The sequence below is a fragment of the Abrus precatorius genome, unplaced genomic scaffold (genome assembly GCF_003935025.1).
Source record: "Abrus precatorius isolate BTA unplaced genomic scaffold, Abrus_2018 Scaffold3, whole genome shotgun sequence".
Taxonomy (NCBI): domain Eukaryota; kingdom Viridiplantae; phylum Streptophyta; class Magnoliopsida; order Fabales; family Fabaceae; genus Abrus; species Abrus precatorius.
In genome coordinates this window covers 2,029,122-2,048,736 of record NW_020874373.1, presented here as the reverse complement: position 1 = coordinate 2,048,736, position 19,615 = coordinate 2,029,122, and the positions used below count along the sequence as shown (strand labels likewise).

Below are 19,615 nucleotides of genomic sequence, written 5' to 3'. Positions count from 1 at the left end.
ACCATTCAAGAAACAAACAATATTTACTCAACCATCTGATAGATAAAGACCCATGAATGGTTCTTATATCACCTAAAACTATATGTTAAATGGCTTCAAAGTCAGTCCTCCAGAATAAGACAGGTTAAAAATCTTCCAAATTCAACCATCAACAAATAATCACAATCAACTTAATCTTCCTTATCTCCTCGACCGAAGCTTAAAGGTATAACATCAACCATCAAACCTTCTAACCCTCGAACACTATTTTGTTTGGAATCTAAATTTGACCGTGCTCAATACAGCATCACAGACAACATCTTAAACGCCGTGTCGTTACATCTTATACAGAAAGTAGGCTGATGTGGAGTGTTTGCAATTGGGAGACAAATCTGTGCCAATTTTACTGAACAAAGCTGCGTTCTTGGTGCCTTGCGATGACAGCTTATGGATTTTAGGACGTTCCCTTCAAGGATTGGTGATCATTGTTTTCTTGCTATAATTTTCCTTCTTTTTTTTAAAGTCCCCATTTATTCACTGTGGCATGTTGTTTTTCTCTTGCTTTTGAACTTCTTAAACGCCGTGTCGTTACAATTTTCTATCAAAAAGTGAGAAAGGTTGTTAAAAGGTAGTACTTATGTTTTGGTAAGATGTATGTTCCAACAATTCAAGAAAGGCAAAGTCCCAGTTGATCAATTCGAGCCCTCAAGACTCCACAGAATTTTTGCTCTTCATCTACGTGCTCCACTCTATAATTAATTCGAGTAGTTGTATAGCAAAACCGAGTCTCCAAAAACAATACACAAATTAAACCAAGACCGGTAAAAGGATAAAGTGATGGTCACTGAATTGTATGTAGCCACTAGTTTACTACTGCAGCTACTGACTCACTCCTGCAAGAAAACAGAAAGCACCTTAGAGGATATCATCTCAGCGGTAGCAATCTTAGCAAGCTTAGCCATGAAAGCAGAATCAACGTCTCTTTTGTCGAGAGCTCGAACTCCGAACGCCATCACTTGAAAAACTCCAGCCATATTCCCAAATCGCTGAAGCACCAAAAGAGAAAAGAAAATAAAGAGAGATCGAATGAGCAAAACCTATTCATTGAACAGAAATCAGAAAGAAATTGCACCCGACGTCCCCCGCGCGAAACGACGGCGCAGCACTCGAGAACCAGAAGAGGATTCCTATAAAGGAAGCGAAGATTGGTGAGGTTCGAAATTGAAGCGAAATTGACGAAATGAAAAGAAAGAAAAGGAGTAATCACAGTGCGGCAATGTCCTTGAGAGAGGACATGGAAGCCTCTCTGACGGAGGAAGAGTCGTCGGCGAGTAAAGAGAGGAGAACCTGCACGGCCTCTGCAAGAAAGAGAGAGATTAGAAAAGGAATTGCATTGTGTGTGTGTGCGTGCGTGTGCGTGTGCGTGTGTGTGAGAGAGAGAGAGAGAGAGAGAAAGAGAAGGTACCGGGAGCGGGAATTGAGATTGAGGAAGCCATGGAAATGGAAGATGGAAGAATCGCCAAGGGGACAGCAACATAAATAGAGGTGTGAGGGTGTTGCCTCTTCACGCCGCGGGCACACAGACACTGCTGCGCTGGTTTTGTGTTGCCTTCCCAATCAACAAATACTCCTTTTTATATTTATGGGTCCCCTCAATGAGTAACATGACAACGTTTGTTAAACAATAAAATCTCGTTTTACCATTTTTCACGTCACTCTTATCGTTGAAAGATATTTTTAATGCATGTTAATAATTTTCTTATTCAGTATATTGATATTAAATACTTTTTATTTTTTATATAATAAAATATAAAGTAAAAATTATTTATTTTTATAAAAATAAATAAATAACTACATATGTAGATAATATATTTTAAATAAGATTCATTCATAGAACGTCGAATTTTGATTAGACTGAACGAAAAATTAAAAAAAAATAATTACTCCATTCATTATATTTTTATTTTTTTATTAATAATTAATATTAAATATTTTTATTTTTATCAATATCTACTTTTTTTTAATGCATGTTTAGTTATATATTTTTTATTAAATTTACTTATGAAATCAAATAAACTTAAAAATGAATTTTAAAAGTAATTAATAATTTAAAATAGAATAAAATAAAAGATATATTAATTTTAAAAAAATTATTATATAAAAGAAAGAGAAATATTTTTTTATTTTTTAAAAATTATACTGAAATAAATTCATTTTCTTCTTTATCGAAATATTAGTTCTATTTCTTTTACGGATGTATTTAAAATAAATACAGAATTTAAGGAATATAATTAATAATATATTTATTTATATTAAAATTATCTTTAAAATTTTTACTGTAGTTTTTATAAAAAAAAATTCTCAATTACAAATGTGTAAAATATTCAAAATAATAAACGTTAACTAATGTCCTCAATAGAAATTTTTAATCAAAATATGTCATTAATGTATTTTTATCATAATTTTTTATTTCTGATGTAATTTCAACATAATGTTTAATTAAAAGTCCAGTTAATGTTTTTTAAATGCTTATTAATTGGACACTTTAAAAATAAAATAAAGGTAAATGCATAATTAAAAAGGCAATAATTAATAAGATTTAAACTTACAAAGTAAATAAGTTGACTCAAATTATGTTATTAAAATTTCAATTTTAACTTATATAAAAATAAAATTTAAATTTGACTCATTCATTAAATAAACTAAATAAAAATTTTGGTCTTAGTTTGTTGATAAAATATTAAATTTAAGCTCAACTTACTCATTTCATTTAAAAATTTAATTAATATTTTATTTGTCAAATACTCATTTTTATAATCAAATAAAAAGCCAAACTTAGGTATTATTTAAAAAAATGATAAAATATTGAATAAAATAAATAATAAACATATTAATTTGAATACATTTCTTTATCTCACGGACACTTTTAATCTTTACAAATTTTGTCTGGCATTAACATCAATATTAGGAAAAACTCAGAATGTATAAAGAAAACAGTGATATTGGATTTCTACAAATATTTTTTCTCAAATTATAAAATATTTCTTTCTCACATGACTTGCATTGAAAAAGTATATATATATATATATATATATATATATATATATATATTAAAAAAAGTTACACAAACAAATACTAAAATTTTGTTTGTTTCTACTAAAAAATGAGTGACTAAAATTTAAAAAAATAAAATTAAAATATTTTAAAGGTTTGGTTGAGTTAAAAGAATGGGTGAAATTAGTTAATTTTGGTGAGTCTCATGTTTCATTCCATTTATCCAAACAAAACATAAGACAATAACATCACAAAATATGTCACATACCTTAGAGAGAGAGAAAAAAAAATCATGCACAATGCAAAAATGTATTATATTATTATGAGACGAAACGATATCACATTATTCAAAAGTGTCAAAATAATTAAAGAACATGACTAACATATTATTGCATAATAATGTAAATTTGAATTTGGTTCCCCTATCTAAATTGATTTAACGGCCTTTAATCTCGTGTGGAATGAATATCAAGATTTTCTTCACAAACAGTATCTGATGTACCCTTTTGACTTTATCTTATTTATTTTATTCTTTTGGCTGATTTCAATGTCCTGCTTATCATTTGGTTTTTTTCATCTGTTGGTATCAGTAACTTTATTAGAAGCCTCTCCCAAATCGAATAAGACGCACATATGAGACTGAATATTAGGCAAATCATGTGTAACACTGAATGCTGTAAATCATCAATAATACAGATCTAAGTAGTTGAGGAGTCATGTTAGTATCATCATCGATAGATAATGTTTCCCTGACAAGTTCACCTTTCCCTCATCAACAAAATTTCTGTCAAAGATAAACTGCATTTGGAATTTCGAGCATGGTACAATAATGGACCTCCCAATGTAACACTTTTGGTTCGTTACCAGTAAATTACTTACACAGTACATTATATGCATTTTGTAAATTTCCATTAATTGATGACTCCAAATCAAAACATTCCAATTTGACACATGTTGCCTAATAATAGATCGCTAAACAAGACTGAACAACTGCAACAAGTTTACCCCTCCCTCGGATTTTGTTCTTTTCATTTGCCTTATTTTGACAATAACAAAAAAGAGCTGAAACTTCTACAAGCTTATATCCAAGTGAACAAGAGTTAAGTAATTTAGAAGAGGTTATAAAGAAAAGGTGGAAATACGACTAAAAAATATAATTTAAATTGTATTCTCTCGTTTTCACATCATGTGAATATAACGCATAAATTAAACAACTGATAACAATGAAAACGTATCAACAGAAAATTATTAATGATAAAAATGAAAATAATAAGCACACCACATATATCTAGATTATTTGCTATTAGAGCGTATTTAGATCACACCTCTTTTATTTTGCAATTTTAAAGAGGTCTATTCCTAGAAAAAGAAACGAAACAAACTAAATCAACTAAATGCAACTTTTGTTGGAGAACTATTCTAACATTCATTCAAATTGTCATACGGTTTTTACAGATAATTATGAAATAAATGAGACTGTATAATGCTAAAAAGTTTTACAGAGCTAATGTCAAGAAGTGGAAACAAATTTTAGACATATGCATAATTCATGATTATTATGGTTAAAAAAAGGGGGGACCAAGTGCAGCTGTTAGGCCGAAATCATTTGAAATATACATTGCTTGTAATCATGGTCAAAACTCAATAGGGAGAACCAACTGGAGCTGCAAGGCCAAGATACCGCATTATCTTTAACCGACGAACCTTTCTTTCTGATTTCATTGGATATGTAACCTCCTAGAAGAGAAAATTATTCATTTATGCCCGTGACAAAAGTTCTAGTAGTGATTATGCCATAAGTTTTAAATTAGGAACTTACATCAAAATGAACTTTGGGTTTACGTTCCCTCTTTCCTCTTCGTCTATCTTGAAAATCATCAATTGTTCTGCTTGTACTAGTTGAAGTGCATTTACCTGTTCAAATCATAAATCCATATTAAAAAGACAAAAGGAGAAACAAAAAGAGTAAACATTTCTAATCAATGAATGGTTATAATCTTCCAATGGACATCCATAATCAGAAGAGTATACGAAGCATCATCCAGTATATGATATGTGATGTGTGTCTGCTTTAGAGACAAGAGTCCCACAAAATTATGTAATTGAAGTTGACAAATACACAAAGCGTCCAAGGACTATGAATCGATATATGGTTAACAGAGAATGCACATGAGACTTTATTAACCTTTCTTTGTTTGTTAAAAGTATTCACTATATAAAACCTGCGGCATATCATATCATTGGTTGAATTATTTTTTAGTCTACTGTTTCTATCTGAAAAAATTTGTGTAACTATAGAAAACAATCCAAGTAACAAGAATGTATCTGAACGAAAGGTTTTCATTGCACAAACAAGAATGGAGCATGTTACTGTTAGTTAAAATAGTAGTAATTAATTTAGTTCACTAATAAAAGTGCTTGTTCCTATTTATTAAATGTGTTTATGCAGCCATAGGACTTATTAATGTGATTTCCTGTTGTGACCCACTTCACCATACAAGACATAATTCGGATAGAAATAAGGATCGTACCAGATGAACGTTCTTGCTGATCAGAGTGAGCAGACCTATCAGGACTCAACTTTTGGCAAGAACTAAGTTGTGCCTTCCTCTGCAAGGCCTAGTATCACATCAAATAAAAAGACAAATGAAAAATCTAATCAAGAAAAGGGGAAGAGGGATAAAAGAGAAAAATAAAATACAGATTCTGTTGGCTGAAATTGAAAAATTTATTGGAGCTAAACATACTGGACTTTCACTTTAGATTAAACATACTTGCTTTAGTGCCAGTTGAAAATCTTCTGAAGGGTTATTGCTCCTTTCTTCGAAAGACTGCAATTAAAATCATGCACAAATATGATTAAGAAAACAACCATAGAAATATCTCCTCCTATACAATTGTTGAAACTTAAGCCCTGCTAACTGAACTTAGCATCCCTAGTTCTCCAACAACCCACCTCTCAACAAAAAAAAAGGGGGGAATTCAAAAACTAAAAATGTAGGATAGATGGATTTGCAACAGCAGAGACAATAAACTTACTCCAAAACACTATTTCAATAGTTTATTATAAAAGTTGAGACATGCTGCTGTGCGACATATTAGCAAAATTACATTTAGTCAAAATAAGCCTCCTCTGCCCTCTTCTTTCTTCTTTTCAAGGTTGAGGATGAGGGATACTATCTGCCTCCTCTTCTAGCATGGCTTTACTTAGATGTTAAATATTATCAACATGTAAAAGCATCTGATAGTGACTTCTGAAGTTATAAACACCATGAAGTTTTATGTGGAAAAGTATAGTGCACGAAAAGGATTAAACTCACATTCTCAAAAGTTGAAATATCAGTCACTGGATCAATCCAAACACTGTTAAGGAACAAAGAAATATTCAGTACAATAAGTAGACAAGTCAGCAAGTCCAAGAAAATCCCATATGGAAAAGATATGCTACAATACCTGGAATGATTTCCATAAAATTGCACTAAAACATGTCCATCACTGCCATGGTCAGATAATGCAGATCTTTCTTCCAAGACCTGGAAAAGGTTTTTTTGTTTTTAAATTAATATGGATGAATAGATTATGGAATTCAAAACAAAAAGTAACACAGAAATCAACTCCACACCAAAGTCATGAGCTAGTCCATTTTATTAACTAGTATGTTGAAAGGTTGGATTCAAAATACTATAAAGAAGTAAAATATATGTATACCCAACATCAAAAGTATGACAAATTTGCACCAAATGTTCTAATATTGTAAACTACAAAAGCACTCAAGGAATTGGTATTCTCATCTCTGTTGTAGTCTAACAAAATGAGAAATGTTTTGAGAAATTAAGCACTATATTGTATCAGATATGAATTGGCACAAAATGTTCAATCTTTAATAATTGAAGCATTAAAAATTTCCAGTGAAAAATAATGGATTTAAAACATTAAGGGTAACTTCTAGATTTCCCATGAGTGAACCTTGTCTCAAATCTCCAAAGGCAGAAAAAGGAACAGGGGTAGATTGAGTAAACAGAGAAATAGAGGTATATCAAGTCAGCAGCTAAGAGATGATACCCTCGTATTTATATCAGCAAGTCTTTAATTTACATTATGGTACATTAACTAAATACAATTAAAAAGGGAAAAAAGGAAAAGATCATGGGGCTTAAACTGATATGTAACTTATTGATTATATGAAAAAAGCCATTTTAAATTTCAATGCAAGTTCTCCAATTTGCAAGACAAGGACATTTTACAATATCTTGGTGCCTATGTATTTTCCACCAAAGAACTTTAAGTGGCAAGTGAAATGCATATAAAATAAAGGGATTCTTCAAGGATGCCCGGAAGAGAGGATAAGCTCTGTAAGTATGGATTCCTTTTGGCCAATCACATGTCATATTGGCTTATGAACGAGAACATAAATAGGGGAAAAAGCAACAAGTATCATAGGGTGTAATAATAAATACCTCAGCAGGCCACCATATTTGACAAGATGTCCTTGCCCATACAACACTTCCAGGAGTTACAGCAAGAGAACTGCTATCACTGACGGATGATTCATGAGGAGTAGATTCTGACATCTTGGAAATATCAATTTTTTCATTACAAACATCCCTATATTGAAAAAAGAAACTTAAAAGTTTCAGTCAACTAAGAAACAAAAAATCTGTAAGGTCCCAGACTCAACTTATTTGTACTCGCATGCCCACACAAAACAAACCTATAGCCACCAAGGTCAAAACCTTCATCATGGACAGCTGGATCAACTTCCACAAGAGGAACATCAAAAGACTCAGATGAACATACTGGTCTACTCTGTTGGTAATTGCTGCATCGCGCCAGCATATCTTCAGAATACTGTTTCACTGCCTTTCTCCTCTCTTGCAAACTGCTCACAGTGACATTGGACAACCTCATTTCACCAGAAGACGAACCTGGTGAGGAACCTGCACAAAAGAATTGGCCAGATGAAAGAACAGCCATATGTTTCACCAAAATTCAGTTGAACTTTGCTTAGGATGGACAGATCTTGGGTTTCAATAATGACATAGATAATTCAATTTGATCCAATGTAACAACTTACAATACAGATAGTAAGATATCTGAGGTAGGAGAACAAACTACTGGCCAAATCTCCATGCTTTATTGCTTGGCAATCAACAATACAGTTTTAGAGTATCACATGAATAAAGTTAGCCCCAGTATGGATGTAGAACAACACTCAATTAACTTCTCAAAAATTTTTGCAAGGCCTACCGCTACTAGAAGCATGTTAGCTCAACGGGGGGCACTTAACTTTAAAAGGTTGTAAGAGCAAAATTTAAAACCAAAGAGTGTTCATTATATATCTATGCCTTAAAAAAATTCCTATTCCACATTTTCCCTCCGACATAAATATGCATAAAGGGAGGCTGGAGCATTGAAATCAATCTGCTATAAATAAATGCAGCATGCACCAAATTATTTAGCATGCTAACAGATAATGATTTCATTCCATTGTCAGAACTATCAAAGCAACAAGTACGTAACCACATTGTTATTTCATGGCTCAAACATTCGGATTTGGAACACTATAAAAGTCAAGTAGAACTAAATACGCGAATGCGTACAAACCACCATCCTCACAAGTATTTAAAAGAATATTATCATCCATGAAGATGCTACATAAACAGGAAATCGTATTGCCTCCGACCAAGGAAAGAAGAAAGGGAATTTCATAATTTGAATTTGGAATTTTGTTTGTCTGATTATTAAAAGTTGACAACTCAAGTAGTTTATCGAACTCAAATCACAGGAATAATTTTCAGATATCCATATAGGGAATTGTGCTGCGACGTGAAAGGTACTAGCTTTGCAGTCAAGGATTGACAATTAATTCAAAAGGAAGCACAATTTGGATCCAGACAGGAGCAAAAGATGGTTAAGAACAATGATATCTCAAGAAGAAAAACCAATCGCCAAATTGAACAGGCAACAACAAACCCACATGACAAATAACCAAAATTCGTTGAAAGAAAACAAATTTATGCAATAATTGAGGAAGCCCAGAATGTGAAAGGGGAATTGAGAAGAAACAATAAAAGGTACCAGAATCAGGGATGGAGAAGGAGGGTGTGCGCGTGAACACAGAGAAATCAGTGCGGCGTTTGGGAGGTGAGCTTCTTGGTTGTTGAGAATGTTTTGGTATGGGAATTATGATGAGGGTCTTCTTCTTGTTCTTCTCAGTTGCGGTCCTCTTCTTGGCCATTGTTGTGAAGAACACAAAGGAACCCTAGAGTAGAGAGTGGAGAAGGTTGGCAACAAAATGTGGTGGCATTGACGACGTTGAAACTATGGAATTGGATGGATTACTTAGTTGCAAATTATAATGGGGGCCAGATTGCAGGTTCTCTAGTATGTATTATCGTAAGTCGTTATTCCATAATCCTAGTACTGTACTCAGTCCCAACAACATATTTCGGAATTTCAGAACCAAAACAATTGTCAATTCCCATAAACTTGCCAGTTAATATATTACAATGCTGCCACAATAGAACAACACGTCACTGGACATATGCTCCATAAAACAGTAATGGATTTTTTGGTTAAATTTTATGGCCTTGGCTAACTAGAACAAGTGATTGGAGAATTATGGAGAATCTTAACCAATAAATTGATGATAAAAAAAAAAGCCTTATTAAGAATTATGAAAAGTTTGCATTCAAAATCATAAAAAGTATATTTTTATAACTTTTTATTTCTTTAAAAATATATGTAGAATACTTGATAATATTCTTCTAAATTTTAATAGCATGAATTATTGTTTCACAGTAATTAAATGTGAAAAATTATGTTCATAAAAAATATGTTCATAAAAAAATTGTCACTAACGTAACTTTTTTTTTTTTTACAAATGTCATTAGTGTATATATTAAATTAATGTATTTTATTATAAATTTTATTTTTTTTATTGCATTACTTGTTACATTTTTTTATTATTTCCTTTAATTTTTTCTATTTTTTTCTTTTAAAAACCAATGTCAAAACCATTAAATAAGTAGAAAATGATTAAATTTACTAAAACAAAATACCATATAGATATTTAAAATAGAAAGAAGTAAATTATTTTTATTTTCTAATTAGATTAACCGTAAGAGTCTATAAAATATTATAAGATAAAAAATAATAGAATATGAAAGTTAAATAATAAATAATATAAAATAATAGTATGATCTCTTATTTTATTTTATTTTATTTTTTAATCATATTAAGATAACGAGTAAGACACATTTTATTATTATATTATTTATTTTTAACTTTACAATTAAAATTATATGAAAAAATAATAAGATTAATTCACAAATAGAAATATCATGTCATGTTAATTAATTAAACAAATATAAAAAGTAAAGTAAAAAAAAAAAACATTTTATTTCATTATTTCATTCAAAGCATTAAAACTTTCATTAAAAATAATAGAATATCTCATGATTGAAATTTATTTATTATGCATGGCGGTTGTAAATTAGCAACTTTAACGCTGTAGGTATAAAAAAAATTATAAAATAAAGACATTAACGAACTCATGACGCAATTTTATTGAAATATATGTGATCCTAGTACCACATTCAATCACCAAATCGTGATTGTTATTGTGTACGTACAAGCTAGGCTATTATTTTAAGCCACTGAATATAACTATCATAATTTTGAAGGTCATCATGAAACACAAAATGAAGTTAGTGTATGAAATTTCAAGGGCAGAAAGTGATAGTATAGTTAGGTCCCTTGAAGCAGGTAAAGGTGCTACTCTTATCATCATAAGCGTAGCTATAAGCCTGAGGACACTGCTTCTTGAAAATTTGAGAGTACTGAGTTGGGGGGCATTTTTCTGCAGTGTTGAACGCTCCAGTGCAACAATACTTAGCTTCATTGAAAGCCAAACACGCACTCTTGCAAGCAACGACGTTCCCATTATTTTTAACCTGAAGCTCTTGTGGACACGCTGCGTTGATGTTCGCAGGACACGTGGAGGGTTTGCAATCACCGGTGCCACCTTGTGGAGCGATGGACATAGGAACGTTGAAGCCGTCAACGTTGCTGATATCATAGTAGTCTTGTCCTCCGTTGCCTGCTACGAAGAGTTCTGCTAGTGTTGCCGGTGGGACTGCACCGGCACCGTTGCATGCGACTTGGCCGGAGCCGCAGTCTCCGGTGACGCAAGTAAACTTGCCAGAGTTAGAGGAGCATCTGGTTCGGGCCCAGAAGCGACCCTCCCATGGAGATGGGACCTCGACGGTGTCAGTTTTTCAGGTTGCAAGCTCAAAACCGGTTTTTGACAACTGAGGCTTTTGAGCACTAGTTAGAGTGCCTGGCCATACGGTGTATGGGCACTTGTTGACGAACGTAATCTTTGCTCCATCAGTTCCTGCACGTCACAATGCAACGAATATATCAACCACAATATAATTTGAATAATTAAAAATTTAAAAGTAAGTAATAAAAATTAAAAAAAATACATATAAATTAAATTATAAAGACTCAAAATGTAATTAACCTTAATAATAATAATAAATACTCGTCATGGTCATCGTCTATAATAGTTGAGATTGTGTACATGGATTACTTAATTATAGAATCTAAATCCAGGTATTTTTTTAATCAGCAACGATTATTTTTATATAATTTTAGGAGTGAACCTTAATTGTCTGCTTTACTTTTTAAAACTTATTTTTGATCGCATGTGGGTACAGGGAAAAAAAAGTGCATACAGAAAATTAGAAAAGGAAAATGATTATAAACAGTATAATTTTAGTTGCTCAAATAATAAAACTGTTTGATCACAGGGAATGTAGGGGTATAGGTATTGATTGACACTTATATTCTAATTAATTGTCACAAAAAGGAAGGGAAAAAAAAGCGAGTAAGCTGCTAGCTAGCTTAGTTATATTCATGCAGCCAATATGAAAAGAAAATTAAGAAGATAATTTCATGGAGAAAGGTAATGGAAATTGTCATACCACAGAAGAAGAAGAAGAAGAAGAAGGTCAAAATAATGCTGAGAGCAACTCGGGTATTCATCGTGTTGAGTTTTCTTTGGTGGCAATGTAAGAAACTTCTTAGTGTATGGTGCGATATTGTGTAAGTGCTCGTGGGTATATATAGGCTGTAGGCGTTTGAATAGTCAACATGGACATGCAAGGAGAGATCCACAAAATAAACATAGAAAATAAATAAATTTTAACATACACTAACTATTTTATTCAAACGTTGTACAAATTATTGTAAGATTAATATAATATTTCTAATTTTTACTTGATTAAAAAATATGTAATACATTTATATTTACATGTACTTTTTTGAATAAAATATAATCAAATTTCCCTTTGAAATATTTTGACCAAATTTGTTTTAAATATGAATTAGATGAGGAAAATTACTCATATACAATCTTAAAAAAAATTAAACTCATTCAAAATTTAATAATTATATTAGTTGGTTGTATTTTTTATTTAATTTTTTATGGAAAAAATTAATTACATGTAAAATATGTAAAATTAAACAAAAAACTGTCATTTACATTCATTTGCATCCTGCAAAAATTATTAATTTTTTAATCTATCTTTTATAATTTTCAGAATAAGTTTAATTCACACTAAATTTTATTTTGATATTTTTACGATTTAAATAAATTTCTTCTAAATTTCGAGATATACTTAATTTAAAAATCAATATAAACAAAACGCGTTCCTTCTCTCATACTCTCTATTTATCTATCCATCAATGTTATTATTTTCAAAGTAATTTTTATCTAGTAATTATCAATAAGCATTATGCTTAAATAATGGGAATACTCTATGTCGAAGAAGTTTTATATTTGATAATTATTATTTAATATTATACAGTATCTTTAAATGTTTTTAAAGTTTTTTTTTAAGTATTAATCAACAATCAATATTGCGATTAGTGTTTCGGATCAAGTCAACTTTATCATACATATTGCATATTTATACTAATTAACCAATCAAAACCTTCATATATTTTTTTTATTAAGATAGGATTAATTAATACTAGATGTCAAAATCTATTAATTTAAACTATTTAATTTAATATTACTATAAAGTAAACTAAATTTATAATTTTTATATTATTTAAAAATTAATTGGTATTTCACTGCTTTATCTGATTTAACAAGTGATGTATTATTTAAATGTAAATTTTTTCTAAGTTACATGTCAATATATATATATATATATATATATATATATATATATTAAATATTATATAATTTTTATAAAATTTTATTAAAGTGTAATTTTATATGATTTGATACTTAATATCAATATTATTATTATTATTTGCATTAAAAAAATAAATTTTGTATTATTAGAAGAGGAATAAGGAGGTCAGGACCCATGATTCCCCCTTATCTGTTCATATGGTGGCGTATACGTGGTGGTTCAGCGTTGGCCCTAATAGTAAGCATTAGTCGGTACACTATTCATGGCTTCTGCTAGGGTTGAAAACTCTCAATTTATACCGTTAATCATGGAGTGATTAATTTGTTCTACAGCTATTTACAATCATGAGAAATCGTAATTATTTGTTATACGATATCATTATTTGTACGTAACTAATAAAGATTAGGGGATGTTAAGGGTAAAAGGTGGCCAAATAGGTGATTAAATTTCGAATTAGCACTTTTTATTTTAAACAGATTTTCTAATTAACTTAGATACACGGATATAATTTAAAATGCAAAACTATAAATTTGATGAACACTGATTTGTTGTTTTGCTTTCCACTGGAGATATACATGCTTCTTTAAATTTATATGATTTGTGTAATATATCAATTACAGGTATCTTCTAGAGAAGCGGTTTGTGTATTTATGGAAGGATCCTCACAAGAATTATATCTCCTCGTTCTTCACATATGTTTGGCCATGCTTGATCCAATGCCTTTATGAATTATTCAAATTTATATAAGCTTGAAATGTAGTAACAGTTTATACTTGAAGAATTATTCTATTGTGGTACTTATTGATTATATAACTAATTAAATAGCAGAATGCCAAAGTTGGTGAAGTGGATAATTACCTGTTAAGATTGACTCTTGACTATTGACGAGCATTTATGTACACGAACTCGAACTTATAAACATGGCAAGCAAGAAGCCAAGGCCACATCAATGGAGTATATATAGTGCCAATTTTTATTGTCAAATTATGCAGTTGAAAATGTTGAAACTCACTTTTATAATCACTGTTCGTGGCTCTGTCGCAAACATTGATTCGTATATAAAATGTTTGCTGACAAAATTGATCTTGGGAGTAGAAGTGAAAATATATCAGGCGCCTTATCATGCTCTACCTACATTTTAATTTATTTCCAACTTAGTATTTAACAAAAGTGTTGGGTTTGAGCTTTTGAAAAAGTTTAATTGTTTAATTTAAGTAGGTAAATTTAATTTAGATTTTTTATACTGAGACTTGATCTTGACATAACCTATACTGAAATAATATTACGTTAGTTGATCTACATATCAGATTATTATCTGTTCTAAAATTATCTTTTAAAGTTGAAGCACGTGTATTAAAATACCATTCGTTAATGTAAAATTTCATCGCATCTTTACTAAATTTCTAAATTTAATTTAATTTATTTAGTTGAGACAATTATCCATGCAATTATTTGAAAAAATGTAATTTTATAAAATAATTTTATTCTGAATTTTACCAATTTAAACACCAAAAAAATTAAATTATTAAATTATTTGAAAAATATAAGTTTTTTTTATGAGTTTTTAAATAAAATTTTGAGTTAGATGAAACATTATGGTTTATATATAAAAGATTATATAATTATATACAAAAACAGTTTTGGGTCAAAATTGTAATTTATAGATAATATGACAAATGTGCATAAGTTTTTTTGGATTATATTTACAATTTATGTCCTTTACTAATATTTTTTTTATTGTTATCAAAGTTAAATTTCTTGTAGTAAAATAACATAAAAATAATTATGTTTATTTTTTATATTAAAAATAGATACTTGTCTCTATTGTATCGCTCTTGTTTTATTATTTATAAAGGTTGTATTTGTGATTTATAACATACATATAATAAAAGTTGTGTATAATTTTAAAAACAATAATTTTAGCATACTGTTAATGTAAAAAAAATGTTAGATTATCAACTAATTAATAAAAAATCACTCTAAACATATTTTTTAAAAGTAATTTTTATGAGACACGATAACATCTAATTATATAAAAATCTATAATTAGATAATAATATAAAAATATTTATATTATTAATATATTTTAATTAAATTAAGTAAAGAAAATACGGGTAAAGTGTATAAATAATATAGAAAATAATTGAGATAGGTATAACTCTATAATTAAAAAGAGTGTAAGTGCAATAAATACTAACTTAAAGTAAGTTAATGTAATTGTCCATAATCAAAATTTGGTATTGAGAGGCTATACATGTGAAGTTAGCTTTTCTATTAAACTAAAACACGGTGAAGAAATCAGTTACAAATATATCTAACTATATAAGATAGATGTTATCGATGTATTGAATATAAGAAATAATAATAACAAGTGTTGTATAGATTATATATATCATTTAAAGAAGGTAATTTTTAAAATTAATGTCATGAATACTTATTTTTTTAATGAAATTTTATTATTTTTAGATATTTAAAATTAAATTTAATAATTGATATTAATACTTTAAAAAAAAAGTAAGCAATTGGGTTTATATGGATTTGATCACTAATGTTCAATTTTCATTCATTCCTAGTATGTTTTTTTCTGTTTGGATGGGGTTGCTCTCAAACAAGTTTTTTCCTTCTAAATATCCTAACATTTCTAAGTTCAATACAAAGATCCACCCTAACCTATTCAAAGATAGAATTGAGAGTAAATTTTTTCATCGTATATATTAACATTTTCAATCTGTAAAATGAGTAGTTTTCTTCTTTAACTATTAATTTTTCTATACTTGAAACATGTAATATTTATTTTATTTTTTCAATTTTAATGTCTTCAAAACATGGCTTCAAAGGTTTTACCAAGATTAAAAAAATACAAACACTCAAAGTTACTTAATACAAGGAGTGGATATGCAAATGTAGTATAGCTTAATTTTATAAAATTCAGTCTTGATTCAAAAGAATTCATATTTCTTTGGATTAATCTAAAACACTTAAAAAAAATATTAAAGTTAAGGGGTTAGTATTTTATAATCGAAATTGTTTCATCATAAAATGAGTTGAAACTTGAATTTATAACATGTTGAATGCAAAATTCAAAGATTCGATAACTTCTTTATATTGCTTCATTAAAGAATTTAAAAAGACAAACACGCTATAAATGATAAAGATAACTTATTCTTCCAATATGTAATAACATCCCTAACTAATTCTAACCAAAAAAAAAATTAAACATTGTAGCTATTTGATATTATCCTTTTCAAAAGTACACTACTAATAATATCATCGTATTTTTGTTTATGTTATTTTGTTTTACTCTTGATGCAGACAAGATCAACATTCGGACACCAATGTTGATGAACAAGACAGGCCATGCAGACCCCAATAGCCACAATGCTTGGACACCAAAAATCTGGGAGGATTTGCTAAACTAACCTGCATTTTTGCTGCCTTCCCTCATGGTATGAACAAATCTAACTGACCAAGCACCAACTTTGAGAGCAAAAATGCATGCGTTTGAGTTGCATACAAAAACATGTGTCCGAAAGATAAGGGGTGATTAAACTACGATGTTATAGGATATATAGAGATCATACATGTCAACTTTAACGTGATCTTAGTGATTGGGTTAAGACAATAGTAAAAAAAAAATGTAATAATTTGCTGGCCTGGTCGCCAATCAGTGTAAAATGTACCAAAAGAATAACTTTGCTAATTAATGTATAATATGATATGATAAAAAAAATAACTTAACTATATATTTTAACAGGATGTTTGATGACTTTTTTAAACACATTCCATGAAAAGCCATTGTTGATGAGGGAAAATAAGTCATGAAAAGCTTAAAAACATTCAAACAAAAAATATATACTAAAATTAATGGATGGCTCTCTTACCATTTTGCTAAATGAAAGGAAATCCCGAGAAAAAAGCTCGCCCTGTTGCCACCTTCCACAAAATGGCAACCTTAAATACCAACCTCCAAAAGTAGCAATACAAATATAAACCTCGTACTATATATACATACTAGCTAGTACTGAATTGGGAGAAAATCTAGACATACACCAAAGATCCCATATTCGGAGAGAGCTCTAATCAAACCTGAAGCTGCCATGGCGTTCCCTTTGGGAGCCCTCATGACCTCATCATTGTTCTTTCTTGTTGCCTTTGCACTTCCTAATGTCCATGCAAACATTAGCTCCTCATGGAGATATGCAGCTCATAACAACGTTGGAAGAGACAACAAGATGGTTAACCTCGAGCACAACCACCCCGTCTTTGGGCCTGGTCCATGGAGGCTAGCCCATGCTACCTTCTATGAGGGAGGTTCCGGAACATTTGGTATGAACAAATTAGTCATGTTGACTAATGTACATTATTTAATTAATCCATTTTATTACACGCGTGTTATATATATATAAAGCTCTTTATTCTAAAATTCTTGAAGGCTAGACAGGTTTTATAATTTTGCTTTATTTTCATTACACAGTTAAATTTACTTAATTGATCAACAAATCTAACACAGTGGTCAATAACTATATTTCTTAAGCACATTAATTGGAATTTAAATCCTAACTATATATCCATGCATATGTTTCAATAAATTTTGCGTTAATTGCTGAAAACTTAACACAATCTTTCTCTTTTGTTTAAGTTTGGAACTGGCTATGAGACCACAGGCAGAGTGTAAATCCTAACTATATATATGAAAAAAAAAAAAAACTTTTGTTGAAAGAGACACTCACTTTAATTATGTCCATTTGTGAAAGGGATTAATAGTCTCCCGTTAATTGTTGGCTAGAGGCTACCCGTAATATATACCAAAAAAAAATAAAGTTTAATCAAACCAACCTTTAATATTATCTGAAATGTTAATGTTTTAAGAACATTTTATGTGTGTGTGTGTAAATATATATTGATATTGAAGAAGAAGAATAACTTGATTGCAGGAGGAGCTTGTGGGTATGAGGATGTGGTTAAAGAAGGTTATGGCCTAGACACGGCAGCACTGAGCACAGTTTTGTTCAAGCAGGGTCAGACATGTGGGGCATGTTATGAGATCAAATGTGTAGACTCTCCTCAGTGGTGTAAGGCAGGCCAACCCTCTATTTTTGTCACCGCAACAAACCTTTGTCCTCCCAATTATTCTCAATCCGGTGACAATGGAGGATGGTGCAACCCACCACGCGAGCACTTTGATTTAGCCAAACCTGCATACCTCAAAATTGCAGCATACAAGGCTGGCATCGTGCCAGTCCAATATCGCAGGTTACCTTTTCATCTCGTATCTTAATTTGCATGGTCAAAATTAAATGAAAATAATAGCTAAAAAATATGGATAAGATATACAAGACATGAATATAACATACAAGTACAGAAATACTACGAAATTAAAAAATTAGAAAGTATGACATGATTATAGTATAACATATAAAATTAAATTTTAAACAAGAAAAGAGGATATAATAAGTATTTAAAAAGTCGGTACAAATCATAATAGACATGATAAAATTTCATAATTTATATGATTATGGTAACATTCAATTTGTTTTGGCATAAAAGTTTTGGAAACAAAACATTAAAAAAATTGTAAAATGCAACTAGGAGTACTCGGAAAGTGACTCGAATATCTAGTATTACATGTGTTCAATATGGATATGGCTAATAGTTCGAAGTGTTGTGTTTTATTAATTGAAAATGTTTAATTCCAATATATGCAGGATACCGTGCAAGAAGCAAGGTGGTATTCGGTTCACTATCACTGGAAATCCTTACTTCAATCTAATAAAAGTGTGGAATGTTGGAGGAGCTGGGGACATCACAGCAGTACACGTGAAGGGTGACAAGACCAATTGGATAGAATTGAAGCGAAATTGGGGTCAGAAATGGGCGACTAATGCCATGTTAGTGGGAGCGACATTGACCTTGAGGGTGAGAGCTAGTGATGGCAGGTACTCCACTTCATTGAATGTTGTCCCCCACAATTGGCAATTTGGTCAGACCTTTGAAGGCAAAAACTTCGCATAAAAAGGTTCTCTACAACTTCGATCTTTGGTGTTAATTTCTTGGTTTGTCTGTAGGCATTGTCAATAGCCAGGCTTCCTTGGCTATGTAACGTTATTCATACGTCACTTGTTTTTTTTTGAGTCTATGAATAACATTTTTCTTTTAAATTTATTTAGATCAATTAATGTAATGACAACAAATTGAATTTCATCATTTTTCTCCTCCTCTCGACTTCTTATATAATTACTATTTATCACGTTAAATAGTTTAGTGTTCTGATTCCTGTTAAATTTAAAGAAAGATTGAGAGAGAAATCTTTCTAAGAAAATCTAGAAATGGAAAGCTGTTTATTCTTATAAAATGTACAAAAATTTTACTGA

At 30.2% G+C, this 19,615-nt stretch overlaps 3 protein-coding genes and 1 pseudogene across 7 annotated transcripts in view; 1 reads left to right on the top strand and 3 right to left on the bottom strand.

The window, feature by feature from the left end:
* The window catches only part of LOC113861107 (protein SHOOT GRAVITROPISM 6), a 37,126-nt gene extending 35,550 nt beyond the window's left edge, over positions 1-1,576 (bottom strand). For 3 of the 5 annotated variants that reach the window (XR_003504114.1, XM_027493721.1, XM_027493722.1), the window contains exons 1-4: positions 1,445-1,576; positions 1,247-1,337; positions 1,112-1,166; positions 894-1,025 (exon numbers count right to left, since the gene is read on the bottom strand). Coding sequence is in view for 3 of the 5 variants with exons in the window: in XM_027493721.1 (XP_027349522.1) it covers positions 894-1,025; positions 1,112-1,166; positions 1,247-1,337; positions 1,445-1,475 (309 nt within the window). In the remaining 2 variants the exon portion in view is untranslated. Of the gene's footprint in view, positions 1-614; positions 873-893; positions 1,026-1,111; positions 1,167-1,246; positions 1,338-1,444 lie in introns of those variants that run through there. The other 2 variants (XM_027493724.1, XM_027493723.1) reach the window with 2 other exon arrangements.
* A 2,866-nt stretch (positions 1,577-4,442) lies between these two features.
* On the bottom strand, positions 4,443-9,457 carry LOC113863437. The gene is made up of 9 exons (XM_027497020.1): positions 9,112-9,457; positions 7,745-7,970; positions 7,491-7,638; positions 6,487-6,566; positions 6,354-6,396; positions 5,808-5,864; positions 5,565-5,652; positions 4,853-4,947; positions 4,443-4,770 (listed from the first exon to the last, which is right to left on the bottom strand). The coding sequence occupies exons 1-9, from the start codon at positions 9,269-9,271 to the stop codon at positions 4,675-4,677; spliced, it is 993 nt and encodes a 330-aa protein (XP_027352821.1). The 5' UTR covers positions 9,272-9,457; the 3' UTR covers positions 4,443-4,674.
* Positions 9,458-10,678: 1,221 nt separating this feature from the next.
* LOC113860836 lies at positions 10,679-17,343 on the bottom strand (annotated as a pseudogene).
* On the top strand, positions 17,342-19,256 carry LOC113860835 (expansin-A9-like). The gene is made up of 3 exons (XM_027493359.1): positions 17,342-17,570; positions 18,179-18,497; positions 18,950-19,256. The coding sequence occupies exons 1-3, from the start codon at positions 17,342-17,344 to the stop codon at positions 19,254-19,256; spliced, it is 855 nt and encodes a 284-aa protein (XP_027349160.1).
* The last annotated feature ends 359 nt before the right edge of the window (positions 19,257-19,615 follow it).

Excerpts from the sequence above, each read along its gene's own strand:
- LOC113863437 (XM_027497020.1), bottom strand. The coding sequence starts at position 9,271 with ATGGCCAAGAAGAGGACCGCAACTGAGAAGAACAAGAAGAAGACCCTC. Across the intron at positions 7,639-7,744 it reads TTTGACCTTGGTGGCTATAG|GGATGTTTGTAATGAAAAAA; the intron begins GTTTGTTTTGTG and ends TTTTCAATATAG. Across the intron at positions 5,865-6,353 it reads ATATTTCAACTTTTGAGAAT|TCTTTCGAAGAAAGGAGCAA; the intron begins GTGAGTTTAATC and ends TTTTAATTGCAG.
- LOC113860835 (XM_027493359.1), top strand. The coding sequence starts at position 17,342 with ATGGCGTTCCCTTTGGGAGCCCTCATGACCTCATCATTGTTCTTTCTT. Across the intron at positions 17,571-18,178 it reads GGGAGGTTCCGGAACATTTG|GAGGAGCTTGTGGGTATGAG; the intron begins GTATGAACAAAT and ends ACTTGATTGCAG. Across the intron at positions 18,498-18,949 it reads GTGCCAGTCCAATATCGCAG|GATACCGTGCAAGAAGCAAG; the intron begins GTTACCTTTTCA and ends CAATATATGCAG.